This window comes from Convolutriloba macropyga, chromosome 3 (assembly GCF_964194025.1).
Source record: "Convolutriloba macropyga chromosome 3, txConMacr16.3, whole genome shotgun sequence".
NCBI classification, from domain to species: domain Eukaryota; kingdom Metazoa; phylum Xenacoelomorpha; order Acoela; family Convolutidae; genus Convolutriloba; species Convolutriloba macropyga.
The window spans coordinates 10665792-10680324 of NC_134470.1; the positions used below are offsets into that span (position 1 = coordinate 10665792).

At 34.9% G+C, this 14533-nt stretch overlaps 1 protein-coding gene across 7 annotated transcripts in view; it reads right to left on the reverse strand.

Moving 5' to 3' along the window:
* Positions 1-14533, reverse strand: part of LOC142335925 (uncharacterized) — a 147860-nt gene that overhangs the window by 53187 nt on the left and 80140 nt on the right. For all 7 annotated transcript variants that reach the window (XM_075384316.1, XM_075384319.1, XM_075384320.1 and 4 more), the window contains exons 10-13: positions 11442-11642; positions 10612-10742; positions 9644-10043; positions 2109-2233 (exon numbers count right to left, since the gene is read on the reverse strand). In XM_075384316.1, coding sequence (XP_075240431.1) covers positions 2109-2233; positions 9644-10043; positions 10612-10742; positions 11442-11642 — 857 coding nt within the window. The remainder of the gene's footprint in view (positions 1-2108; positions 2234-9643; positions 10044-10611; positions 10743-11441; positions 11643-14533) is intronic.

Below are 14533 nucleotides of genomic sequence, written 5' to 3' on the forward strand. Positions count from 1 at the left end.
CAAGCATATACCGAGATGATCTGGAAAAGATGGACTCGCGAATATCTTCCACAATGGAACCAGAGATCAAAGTGGTCAAAAGAACATGTGCAAAACCTGAAAGAAGGCGAGTTAGTATGGCTAGTAGATGACTCTGGGAAACGCTGTGAATACATGCTTGGACGAATCATTGGGATCTTCACTGGCAACGACGGAGTTGTGAGATCAGCGAGAGTCAAAATGGCACATGGAGAGCTAAACCGGCCAGTCTTGAAGTTAGCGCCAGTATTCTACGATGGTGTTTCCGAGATCGAAAACAGGGCCGGCGATGTTGGCGCCACTTCAAATGAGCTACAAAAGCAATCAGACAGCAAGAAATAACTTTTGAAACCGAAAAAAACTTAGAATTTCTCAAAACTCAAAAATGGTCAAAAATGAAAAATTTTACAAGTTGGGACCGAAAATCTGTCCATCCCCCCCGATTTTGGGAAGGCAAATCCCGAGCAAACCGAGGTTATGGCAGTCGGTTAGGGTTAACTCTAAGCTATCCATGGACCCAACGAACGTTATTGCATCAGACCCACAAGTGTGGCTATTAGCACTTATATGGTGCCAAATTGGCATTTTTCGATATTTTGTTATTTATTGTTAAATTTCTTAAGTTGTTTATTTATGATTCTTTAGATGATCATTAAAGGTGAAATACCGTACAATAGAGGCATTTAGAGTTACGTAATAACCATCCGTGCTTATGTCAACAAAAGTAAATGTTGCAGTAATTTGACATTTACTATGTAAACAATGGCCTAAATCATTTTCTTGATTAACCAATCAGAAACAAGTAGCGATGATGCTATAATTGATAAACATTTGATTATTTACTTTAACCCAATTGTTTGATTAGTGAAACCGTATTGTTTTTAGAACCATTAGAACTGTTACCAAGAGCAGTTGGCTCTCAGATAGACTAAAATTTGATTCTTTAACAACTATAGTCTTTTTGCTAAATTTTGCTAGATCTTAAGATCTTGCGAGTTCTAAGTTAGTTGAGCTTACTTAAGGAGAAGTTTGCAACAATACTAGCTACTGGCTGAAGCCTTACAAACTTCAGCACGAGATTGAACATAGACTATCACTAAGGATTTTCCTAACTTCAATCAACAAAATTAAAGTTACAGTCCTTTTAATACGTCCGAGCGACTAATTATTTCTGCGAGATCGTTAGTCAGTCGAACCCAGTGAAGAACCAGGCCGGCGTAAAACTCGAGAACTAGGCTGTGATATATGGGTTCCGCTGAGATTCTTGAGCAGCCGCAACATATTCAATGCAGAGTAAATAAACCAACAATAAGTGAAAAATTAGACGATGGGGGTATTATAAACTAGCGGGGGACGTTTTCTACACCTTCAACTTCTAGATCTACAAGATTTTTATTTTCATGACAAAACTTACAATTCCTAGAAAGAGCTAATTCGGTTCGCTTTTTATTAAACATCTCGACATATTTAATTAATATGTTTTTGAACTGAATACCTGAATTTTGCTTCGCACGCAATGATCTCATAATTTTGTAAGCATGTTGACGTTTTTTCGCCCAGAAACTTATGAAAATCTCACATATATTAAAAGGTTTAATTCATTGGACACCAATTTCATGGATAGCGATGATCCCATTCTTTTCAAGTGCCTCCATTATAACGAGCTTCAAACCCATAATGAATTAAAAATTTAGACATTGACAGTGAATAGTTTTCGATTCGTGAACTCCTGAAGAAATTTTTGAAGATCCAGAAAATATGAAAATATATACTATCCAGAAAATATATACTATAAGTGATAAATATATACTACATAATATAAGTGGTAAATATATACTATATAATATATATTATATATAAGTGAAATATACTTCATATTAATGTCCTCAAAGATTTCGTATAGTTATTTTATCATTTAAACAATCGTACAGATCGTACTCAGATCCTGATTTGGACTTCTCAGAAGCTTACACGTCAGAAGTTTCACAACAATTCTGGCCTTCAAATATTTCAGCAGAATTTTGGTCGAGAGAGAGAGAGAGAGAGAGAGAGAGGGGGGGGGGGGGGGGGGGGGGGGGGAGGAAACTTACTCTGTTTCTTGTATGATTTGAAGATCCACATAATTGGTGGAGGTGTCCAGGTTTTCCACCAGGTGGATTTCTGCTAACTGCTCCTCCACTTTCTGTAGGGCGGATCTGGCATGCTCAATTAGACCCTGATAAAACCATCATCTGTTAATGCCCAGAATTACTTTGTTAAACAATGTAAGCTGCCATGTTTTACTGATTTCAAAACACTTCTAAAAGGGAATCATAAAACTGGATGTATGTAAAATTAATGAAAGCTTTTAATGTAAGGAAACTAAGAAAGAAACCGGATCTTTTCCGTTTTGTGCCCCCACCCCCCACTACGTTATGCTCCCCCAGTTACATATCACGTGCTATTACATAGTAAGTCATTGTGTAAAAATATGGCACGTGTATCTGGGGGTGCAAATAATCTACACCCACTAAGTTGGGGGGATTGTTTTTCATCCATACAAAGCCCAAAACCTCTTTCTTGATCTTAGAACTATCAGTGGAGAAACATTCAAAATCTAAATTAAACCAGAATAGCATCCCGAGATTTGATGTCCAATAGAAGCCCATCGATGGATCTTGGGCCGCGGGTTTTCCCAAAATAGGGAAAAGAGTGGAAGAAGCACTAACTTTAAACCTTAATTTTTCTAATTTTAAGACTGCAATTTTTTTCCAAATTAATTTTTTCCACTGTTCTCACGGAGAGATTTAAATTTTTCTCGATGTAAATTTTGTCCAGAAGTTCATTTTTGTTCTTTATTTCTATTCATTATTATTATACACTCCCATTGTCAGTGTATTATTATATCTGACATTGAGATTCAAACATTTTTTAAGAGTGCAATATGCATGACACCCTAGTTATGGTAATTAAGGAGAAATTAAGTGTGAAACCTTGCCCTGGGATCATACTATGATCCACTAACACATTACGGTGGGCATGAATTCAGAAAATTTTTACACGCGTTTTTTCTTGATCTCATAATTTACCAATCCAGAAATTGTTCATAATCAACAATTTATGGAAAAAATACTTTGATATTTTTCGGGGCCATTACACCACTCCCAAATCCCAGGTCTCCTAAACCACTCTTAAAAATATTTCAATGGAAAAACACAGAATTTACCAAAGATGGAATACTTGAGACAAAAACAGCAGATATCAAAACTTTAGAGGATGAAAAATTCCTTTGTTTTCTGTTTTTCATTATTCTACATTCTGTTGAGTGTTCCTCATTCTTTCAGGGGCTTTCAGATTAAGCCATCTATTGACCTCCGTTTGGCCATCAAATTTTATTTGTAGCAAAAAGCGAACAAAAAATCAGTAAATCACCGCTTTAAAAAATTCAAATCAAGAAACCTTCTGTTGGAAAAGTGGAATTTCATTTTTTTTTTCTGGTAAAATCCTGCATTAATTTACCCTATTCTTGACAACTCTGCCTTCATGTGAAAAAGTGACCAAAATTGACAGTAAATTAACATAGATAGTTCTTTAAGGGACATTCAAAACGTAAAAACAGTTCTCTCTGAACAAAGTTATTTTAACTGAATTAGAGAAATTTTTTGTAAATAAAAAAGGAAACATAGCCAGCAGATTGCCGGAAAATAGCCACGATAGACGCTTCAGGCCTTCCATAACTTTGAAGCAACTAAAAAAGATAGACAAATTGACCACCAGTCCTTTAATAGACTATCAGACCTTTTGGGTTAGATCCGGCCTGTCATTTTTATGAGACACATACGCTCTATAAGGAAAAAGCCCTAAAAGAGCTTTTTCAAAAATTATGTAAACCATAAACTCAAGACTCTAATACTCAAGAAATTGGGAAAATACGTTTGGTAACACTTAGATGCACACTATTGATCTTTAACTAGTAAATTGTCATAAAGTTTAAAGTTCATTAAGTGACTTCACAAGTCATTTTTTATAAGTGAGATAAGTTCCCAGTAACTTCACCACTCTAAGTAGTTGAAGGACTAGTAAACGCGTCTAAGGGCCTCAAATGAAACTTGATGCCCGCTGAGCTTTACTTGTTTATCCCGTTTTGAAAGCCCAAAATCATGAAAAGTCATCAAAGTCATAAAAGTCAGGGTAAGACGAAACAAAAATCTGTTAGACGATAAAAAAATTAGGAGCGCAATAATAGCCGCCTGGAATTGAGGACGCTGCTATTGAAATTACACAAATTTGGTTTCTGTTTTCTAGCAGAGAACACGAAAAGAGCAAAAACGTTCTCCAATGCTATCAAGGTATCTTTGAAAGATAAATAAAAAGATACAAAAATTGCTTCAAAAACGTATAAGGCAAATTGTCACGCATTTAAATAGTAGCTCTTCATTTGAGCAAAAGTCGTTACTTTCTGAAGCCTGAAGATCTCTTTAATTTGATTTATCAGCTCATTCAGTGAGTCAAAACAAGGAAAAAAACCACTTTGATTGAGAGAGCCTTTTTTATTTGCTCCCTATCAAAAGGTGGGGTTTAACAAGTCTAACCTATGGATCACTCTTCTGTTTTCACAAATAAAATCAATCCGAGCAAGATGCTTGAAAGCTATTGTCATCCACAAAGGAAGAAATCTGCTATCTGCAAATACGGCTAATCATGTCAATGTTTTCCTAAACCTCTCTTGAAAGCCCAAACGGTTTTGAAAACTAAACGAAAAATAGTAGGCACAATTACTTGCCTTTTTCCAAATAGTACTCCTTTTTTTCTGCCCTCGACTACCGCTAGCAGAAATTCAAACCTCCTATCCGCATCTGAAAGGGGACCGGGCTGTTGGTGGTAGGTAATAGTAACGGCCAGGCTGCCTTTTATAGTGCTTGTTGAAAACTAGACAAAATAAAACTCATGGCCTATAATTTGTTTTGGGCAAAAGATTTTGATACAGGCGAGTCTTTAGATGTGCTGCAAGCCTATAAAATGTTCCTATTCTATCATTACAAGGCATTTCAACTGGGCCATTGCAAACCACGTGATCTCCAATGACATCTAACGTAACAGACTTTAACTCCAAATCGTAAAAATGTAAACATACCCGGCAGATTGCCGGAAAATAGCCGCCATTGATTCCCATAACTCTATTGGGATTGAAAGAAAAGAAAATATCAACAAAAATTGATTTTTGTATAAAAACATTTTTAGTGCGATTTAGATGTCATTTCGTAACTGAGCACACTCCGGTCTCTGTGAGAGGCTACAGGGTCTAGTATCAATACCAATAAGCATTATAGATAGTAACTAAAACTTATGAGAACAAAGTTCAAGTACCGGGCATCTAAAAATGGGCTTTATGGGTTTATCCCGTTTCTAATTCTGATTTTGATTTTTTTAATACTGACTCTCTTCATTTTGACTTTCTTTGCTGAGCAGCTGCTGTTTAAAAGGACTTTGAGCAGAATGACAGATGAGTGAAACTAGCCAAGAGAAGTCAAAAAGATTTCACGGTAAATGTCGAAAAAGCGACAAAATGGGTAAAGCGAAAAAAGTTTGAAGTAAAAAAACATAGCAGGACAAGTCCTGACGTACAATTCAAAGAATTTTCATTGACTTAACAAACAACTAGACCTAGAACGGACAATGAGTGAATTGGGAAAACCATTTCTAAAAAAAATGTCAGATGAAAAAAACAAAAAAAAACAGAAAATCAATGACAAAATGCTGCTAGGGAGAACAAAAAACCACTAGTGAGATATGTAATTTCGATTCTAACAGAAAACTAGGTCCAGAATGAGCTGTGAATGGATTGGGAAAACTATTTAGAAAATAATCCGATCCAAAAAATCGCAAAAACAGTAAAAATCAGAGTGAAATTGCCAAAAAACCACTAGCGAGAAAGCGAATTTTTGTTCAAACACCGTTTCTCACTCTACTTTAAAATTAGAGCGAAAAAAATTCACGCCGCAAAAGCACTCGCTTTTTCGCTCCATTTCCTGTTTCGGCGTGACCAAAATCACCACTCCAATTTGACTTCAAAAATCATGAAAATGTGTGAACAGATCTTAAAAAAAAAGACAGCGCCCCAATACAATTCAAATTCTTTGAATTGTAAAAAAACATAGCAGGACAGGTCCTGAAATACAATCCAAGTAATTGAATGAAAGACAGACCTAATGAACCTGACCAGCAGATCAATTGAACAATCTCAGCCAACAAGACAATCTCAAAAGTTGAGAAACTAAAAGAATCAATCAAACTATTAGCAAACCCTAGATGAGGTTTCTTGCCCTCGAGTAATGACAATGTCAGAAAATTTGAAAAAAAGAATGCAATTTTTATTAAAACAATTGGTAGAATTCGTAAAGTTAAAAAGTTGAAAACCATTCCACTACCACTAGAAACTGTGCAGTAATCTATTATCAAACCCTAGATGAGGTTCCCTGACACGTAGGGCTAACAAACTCAAAAAATTTTTCAAAAAGATTGAAAAAATTATGAAAATTAGTATAAATTTGGTTGTTTTTGTTTGGAGTAGCAAAACATATAACTCTTGAAATGGACAGAAAAAATGAGTACTTCTTGAAAAAGACCTTTATCAGCTTTTACAAACCTCAATTTCAGACTGGTCCAACAAAAAATTCGAAAAATGACAAAAAAAATGCAAAAAATTGCAACATCTTGGGCTCAAAAACTCCTAAAAACAACCTTTTAACCTTGAATTACGGCCTGCCCAGTAGCTTCACCACTCTGAGTACTTAAGGGACGACTAAACGCGGCTAAGGGCCTCTAATGAAACTTGATGCCCGCTGAGCTTTACCTGTTTATCCCGTTTTGAAAGCTCAAAGTCATGAAAAAAGGTGTGAAAACATCTTACAAAAATAAAAAACATAGCCGGAAGAATTCCGGAAACGACTCCAAGTAGAAATCTGACTATTCTCACTAATCAGATGCATCACCAGCATATTATCAATCAACAGACAGTGTAACCAATTCACAAAGAAAAGACTGGAGAACTGGAAACTTGACAAAGGACCAAATCAAAAAATAAAATTCTCTAAAAATCCAAACAAAATTCTCGACAAAAAGATAACACGCAGCTTCCCATCCATAACTCATAGAAATCAATTCGTTATATATTTGACTAGATCAATCGCCCACCTAGTACTTGCAGAGAAACGTTAAACAACAAACTAAAAAAAGACTAAGAAAAACTCTTTAACGAATTAGAGATTTGTATAATTTGTAAAAATGAAAACTACCCTGCTAAGCCTTCAAGTGCAAATTCATGGTATCGACACCTACAAAAATGCTCCTTATTGAGAAAAAGTTACCAACAGAAGACATTAAATTGGAAGAAATAGGCAATAAACTTAGAAAAAAGACAAAAAGTGGCCAAAATCTGCTGATTTACTCGATTTTCTTTAACAAAAACAACTCGAAACTAATATCAATCAAAATGGGAGACACCCAAAAGAGCTACAACAACTGACTTCCACTAGAAAACTCCCCAAATGCCATCAAAGGTTGAGGAAGAATAGAAACGACATTTAAAACCAAATTGAACAAATAAAAAACGAGAAGTAAGGTGTTTTTTAATTTTTAAAAAAAATAAAACCAAAAAAATTACTTTGAGCAAATGTAGCAATGAAATGCTCGCAAAAAAATGGACAAGTCATAGCAAGCTAAAGAAATTGTCTACCATTGAAAAAAAAACGAAAAAATGCCAAAATTTTAAAAAAGTGTTTAAAAAATTCCTAACTTTTCTGCCATTTTTCTTCAGAAAAAATTGTTTTATAACAACAAAATTGTAATTAATTTGTATCCCTGATAATCCTTGAGTAACGAGCTTCTATGCAAATTGCACTTGAAGAAGTAAAACAAAACAGAAGGCCAAAATACATTAAATTTCGTTGAAAAGTCAGCAAAACTGATCAAAAACCTCCAAATTTGCATAAAACTCAAATTAACTACTTGAAACCTTCAATTCCTATCAGAACGAGCCCAAATCCAATACAATATCAGAATCAAACATCAGAAAAAATAAAAATCGCAAAAAACTGCTTTTAAAAGCCGCACGTGAACAAAAAAAATTTCGCTCGCTCAGAGAAAATTTTTTCACTCATCAATTTTTCGCTCTCTCAAAAACAGCGGCATGAACAAAAAACCACTCTCTTTTCGCTCCGCTCTTCAATTTTGTTCAGCAACCAAATCACTTCAAATTTTTTCACGCGTTTCATTTCCCGCTTCAAAATTCACTCCAATAAAATTGATTAAAAAACATAGCCGGAAGAATTCCGGAAACGACTCGAAGTGAAAGTCCATTTACACGCCATCCAACTAGTCATCAAACAAAACGTGCCCTCACTAATTTATGATTATCTTGAAACAAAGTCATGAAACAAAAAAGTAAAAACAATAAAATCAAATCTGTTAAAATATGATAAAAAATCTGATCAAATTTTGTTAAAAATTGAGATCCCGAAAAAAACGATCTCTGCCAAAATAACTTCATTAAACCAACCAGTACTTACAAAAACCACTTATGTGAATTTTGAAAAAATACTTTAGGCTAAATTATGAAAAAAAATAGCTCTTAAAAACAACTTTCACTGAAAAACTGGAAAAAGTTACTAATTTTTTTAATATTTCAAAAAACATATAAATCCAAAGAAAAATTCCATTCAGACAATAGGGTATCCAGATGCTCGCAAAACAATAAGCAAGTCATAATAGGCAAAGAAACTTAGCTAAAGGCCGAAAAAAAAACGAAAAACTGCAAAAAATTAAGAAATATAGTTCCAATTTTCGCCAATTTTTGGTCATATTTCTCAACAAAAAAAAATAATTCTTACTCACAAAACTGTAACCAAATGTTATCATAATATGGCTCAAGTAGAAGGGGTTTCTTCAATACCCATTTGAGCCAGTCAAAACAAAATAATCGTCAAAAAAACGCAAAAATTAGCCCGAAAGTCAGCAAAATACGTTAAAAATCACCGAATTATCATAAAATTCATATGAATATCCAGAAACCTTCAAACCAATACCGAAACCAGCCTAAAATTAAAACAAAATCATAACCAAACCTCTTGACGAAAACAAATGAAAAAAAAACTGCTTTAAAATGCCGCACATGAACAAAAAAATTTTGCTCGCTTATAGAAAATTTTTTCACACATCAATTTCTCGCTCTCTCAAAAACAGCGGTATGAACAAAAACCACTCTCTTTTCGCTCTGCGCTTCACTTTTGTTCAGCACCAAAATCACTCCAAATTTTTTCACGCGTTTCATTTCCCGCTTCAAAAATCACTCCAATAAAATTGATTAAAAAAAAGGACTTCTCCAATACTCCTCTTCGAGTCGTAATAAAAAAGGACTTCTCCAATACTCCTCTTCGAGTCGTAAAAAGACAGAGCACCAATACAATCCAATTCTTGGATTGTAAAAAATTAGGAGCGCTATAATAGCCGGCTGAGATGAGGGCGGCTATTAATGAGGGAATATATTTTCTTTGGGAAGGGTACGATTGCCAGTTGGTACAAACTTTAGTGAGTTTGAACGTCTGCTAAAAACGTCGACATAGAGAACAGTGTTATCATAAGCTCTTACATAGTTCTTGAAAAAGAGTCCATCGGCCATTGAGACTATTTCGTTCAGCTTCCTCGCATCTTGTTCCAACCTCGGAACTGCAGCTCTGCAGTGATTCAGGAAGCTAGAACTATCCATTATGTTCTGGGAAGTATTGCTGCGATTCATCAACCCTACCGACTGTTTCTTGTCGGGTGCTGAAAACAGTCCAGGGTTCTGAACAGAATTGGCTCTTGTCTTCATGCTAGGCGATGAGTTCGCCCGATCGCGATGGTCGGTTCCGGAAGGTAAGAGGTTGTTAGACTGGTTTGATATTGTGTTTGGGTTTTCACCGTTTGATGTTTCGAGGAGTGTGAGGTTTTTGATATGGTAACACCACTTGATTTTGTAGTATGCAAAAGGGTCAAGCCCACTTATGCTGCTAAAACGGAAGTGTCAAACATCAGGTCAGTTAGAAAATTTAGGGAAACTTTGTTAGAAGGGTGAGAGGGAATTATCTAACCTAAATTGGGCATAAGATAAGCTTTACATAGCTTGACAAGAAGCTCTACTAGCTCAACGTATACTTGGTTAGAGAGATAGAGACTTGAGGAACAAGAAATAACATACATGACATGAGAATGGAATATAAGAGATGCCCAAGTTCGAGAGATTAAGACAAGTTGGGGCAATCGTTAGCACATTCGGCTTGCAAGTGAGCGATACTTGCTCGAATCCAGTACTAGTCTAATTTAACAACCTAATTAACAACAATAATCAAGTTATTATTTCCTCAGAAAATTTTGGAATTTTTTACTATAACTCTTTAGAGAAGAGTTCAAGTGCAACGAAGCAAATGAATTACATTTTTGGTTTTGAAAATTTAAACCACAACGGAAAGATCCCCAAAATTGAAATAGTGCATTTTCAAGTCACAAAATGTAACATGGTTGGCTGTCACAAATTTTTATGACTTGTATGAATTGCACGACTTGATGGGTGAAACTTACCAAGTGCTGGATGCTTTGCGGTTGGATGAGTACTGCCTTCTGGGTTTGGCAGCCAGTCCGAATATCATGTCATTGCATAGTAACAGAACCCTCTCCCTCTTACTGAACAGTTTGGACTGGAACCGGTTCGTCTGAAAGTAAAAACATGATATTCGAGAACTGTTTTGTTTAGCATTTGATTCATTTCTTGAATCTATTCTGACCCCCCCCCCCTCCCCTAGCTTACTGGGAATATAGGTTTTATGACCCCCCAGGTGCACGTGCATTATTTCTACACGGTAACGTGCTATATAAAAACGCATAATTTTTAACTGGGGGTCATAAAAGACACTGGGTGGGGGGGGGGGGGGCACAATAGATCCCATTTCTTATAAGACCATGGTTTATTTGTAAAAAAAAACAATGTCAAAAAGCATTTACAAGTTAAACGATATTCCCACGCACGTGTTATTGCTGTCTGTAAAACAAAGTGTTTGCCTTGGCAATCGCGTTGAGTGTCTGATAAAACTGCAGATGCTGTTTTCAAATCGAATAACAGCTTATCCTGTAACGGTAGATAAAACACATTATATATACTTAATAAATCAGGCGAGAGTTCTAATACGATTTTTCCCTTTTCCCTTTCCCTTTTGCCCTTTCAAGAACCTAGTGCCATCCTTGATATAACCATTACAAGGTTAGGGTTTCCTAGGTAGGGTGGGGTAGAGAGTATAAACTATGCAAGAGTTATAATTCTTCCTCGGAGGTTTTCACTACGCACAAAAAAAATATTTCAAAATAGAGGCTTCTATTGTACAAAAAAATATATGGCCGATATTGAGACAACTTACAATTTCGACGACACAGTCCTGTCTGACAAGATATCTTCCCTCGCAGTCTGAGAAGTAGAGTGAGAGACCCTCCACTATTTGAACCAGTTCCTCAAGTAGAGATGACTCAACAGCAGCCACAGAGTCCACCACTCCGAACAGTCGAGTAGTACCCCCAGACAGACCACCAGTCAGTCCAGACAGGGCTTTGTTCTCCTGGATCTGAATAACGATCAAATTAAAGACTGACTAGTAGTTTTAAGAGGAGTTCATTACATTGCAGTAGATACTGTCCAATTACTCACTGTAAAAAAGCGGATTTAATTGAATTAATTAATTGTAAAATTAACTTCTCAATTACAAAAAAAAACTTTTGCCTCGGCATCAATGCCAATTGCTTCAAGCATTCAAACAAATTGACCAAAAACTACCCGGCCTCAAAAGATCAAATTTCACAAATTGTCTGAGATAAAAAAAAATTAAACAGAAACAAGGAGGCTCGGTAATGTCCGTTCGCACAATTTTCAGACCCCGCTCATCCACATTCTTGACTTAATTGGCAACCAAATGACGAAGAGATAGAAAACTTTCAAAAGCATACATATCGTTCAATAGACCACTATTGGAATACAGTATCGCCACGCTAGATGGCCGATGAAAGTTGTTGTTAATAGGACTACTAGAAAAGTCAAAAACAAAAATCGAATAACAAACATTACCTACGACTAAAACTCGATGTCTTTATTTCAAAAAATCATAAAGATATCAATCTCACATCAGATAAAACCAAAACAAAACAAATTAAGATAAATTTCATTAGAAAAGAAATAATACCTGTCCTCAATGCGACTGGGTAACAGGTCGACAAAAAGAGCGAAAAGGTGCGAAGTTCAAAAATACGTTTCTATTTTTAAAAACATTTAATTTAATTAAGTGATTAACATCATTAAATATTAACTAAAATCTCTAAAATGTTCATTTATATCTCAATAGGAAGCAATTGAGACCTGCCATTATCCAGTGTACGTCATACGAATACAAGAAGAAGGACAAATACCGGCAAAATTAAATAGTACAATAAAACTTTGTGCGAATACGGCAGTGAAGCCGTTAAAATATAAACTTGCTGCTAAGAGCAATAAAAATGTTCAATTGCGCAATATTTCATAGCCAAGGAAACTGACCATTAATGTTATAATTCAAAAAAGACGCTATGAATAATCTTAAACAATTTATGGAATCTCGTAGCAACAGTAGTAGACCAAGAAACAAAAGGCTGGAACTAGAACCGTTATGAAGAACAAACTATAGCTCGCTGGAAACGGGCTGTGACCTGTCTTTACAGAGACTAAGCTACAAATCGACTGAAAATGATTTTAAAAAATTTCAGAGCTCAAAAATCCAAACGCTTTTGAAAACAAATATTTTCAAAAGTAATTACAGACATTTAAATATTATGTTTGTAATGATATTGAAATTATTTGTTTTCAAAAGCATTTGGACTTTTGAGCTCTGAAATATTTCAATCAATTTTCAGTCGACTTTTAGCTTAGTCTCTGTAAAGACAGGTCGTTTCCAGCGAGCTAATCTAAAAGAGATGGATTAAGTAGCAACACCTCAGGAAACCAATTGGTTATCTCATTAATGAAACTAAGTCACGAGACTACAAAATAACAACATATACAGGCAGAAACCAAAACTTCAAACAATTTCACAACACCGCAAGGCACTACAACTATAACATGTTATAAGGAAGAAAGGCAAATGATCACCTCTTTCTCATCTGAATATCAACGAGTATTCATTAAAAGAGGAAAATGTAGAAAAAAAAATAGTAAAACATTTAAAAAAGACAAACATAGGCAAAGTAAAAAAAAATCCATTAATTTTTGCTAGCGAACTCTGGCTCAGCCCATAAACTATTCAACGAAATAAAGTCACATTTTCACAGAAGCTTTTTTCCGTTGCTGTGCATTTTTCCGACATGTTTTTGTTCAATTGGATCTGTCAGTAATGTGACAATTTGACAAGGAAACGAAATGAACTTATAAAATGTGCAATAATCCTAAAAAAATGAAAACTCGTAGTATCAAAACAAAGAAACATTTAGTTTAAAATAAAACCGTTACATACATTAATTTATATCTCACAGGACGTGGATTTCCGCCTGTTTTTTCAGAGACTACGCCGGAAGTTGAGAGAAATAAGATAAAATAGTGGCAAAGTTCAAAAAATCACGGACAGTTTCTTAAAACAAATATATTTGAAGTCAGAAGAGACATAAGATAACAACTGAAAGCACTGTCTAGGTTAACTTATATCTCCTCAAAAGAATCAATTGGATCATTGATTGGGGAGACCAAGTCATTGGACTAAAAAAGTATAACGAATGAAAGCAAAACATACGAACAAAAAAAACTACGAAAACAATTAGTCACAGCCATGAAAACCATGATCACAAATCTGAAACAATGATATATGATCGTTGGGCCCCATTTTTTGTATATAATATTTATCAGTAATTGAGCCCTCATTTGAAAATCTTCACAGTAATTTACATAAAGGTTATAAATGCGGACATTTTGAAAAAAAGGCCGCGCCCCATTAAAATCTAACATTTTTTACCGTAAGGATCAATGATGAGATTCAGATCAGCCCCGGTGTTGTAGCGCGTCTAATAAAAGACTCGAGTGTTCAAATGTTTGCGAGTTGGATCATTTTTAAAAAAAAATACATTTGTTTAATTACAAATTTCAAAAATAAGTAATTTATTTTGTACAATTATCGATTTAAATTTGCGAAAAATTGGCAAAATGATAATTCCAAAAGATTCTTAAAGCCAGCAAGAGTACAACTAGCTCTTTTCATGAGCTTACAAAGTATATTACTACAATTTTAAGGTGTCTTCTTCCAGCAATCTTAAAGAAAGTGGGCTAAAAAAGCATATTTCGTCCAATTTTGACAAAAAAAAGTCTGGATTTTGAGGAATTTAGCATGAACAACATTTTTAACATATCCTAAAAAATGACGAAAATTTGGGCAAAAATACGGAAAATGCGAATAAATACAACGGAATATCGTCTACTATTCACTAAAACTTTAAACCTCGATAA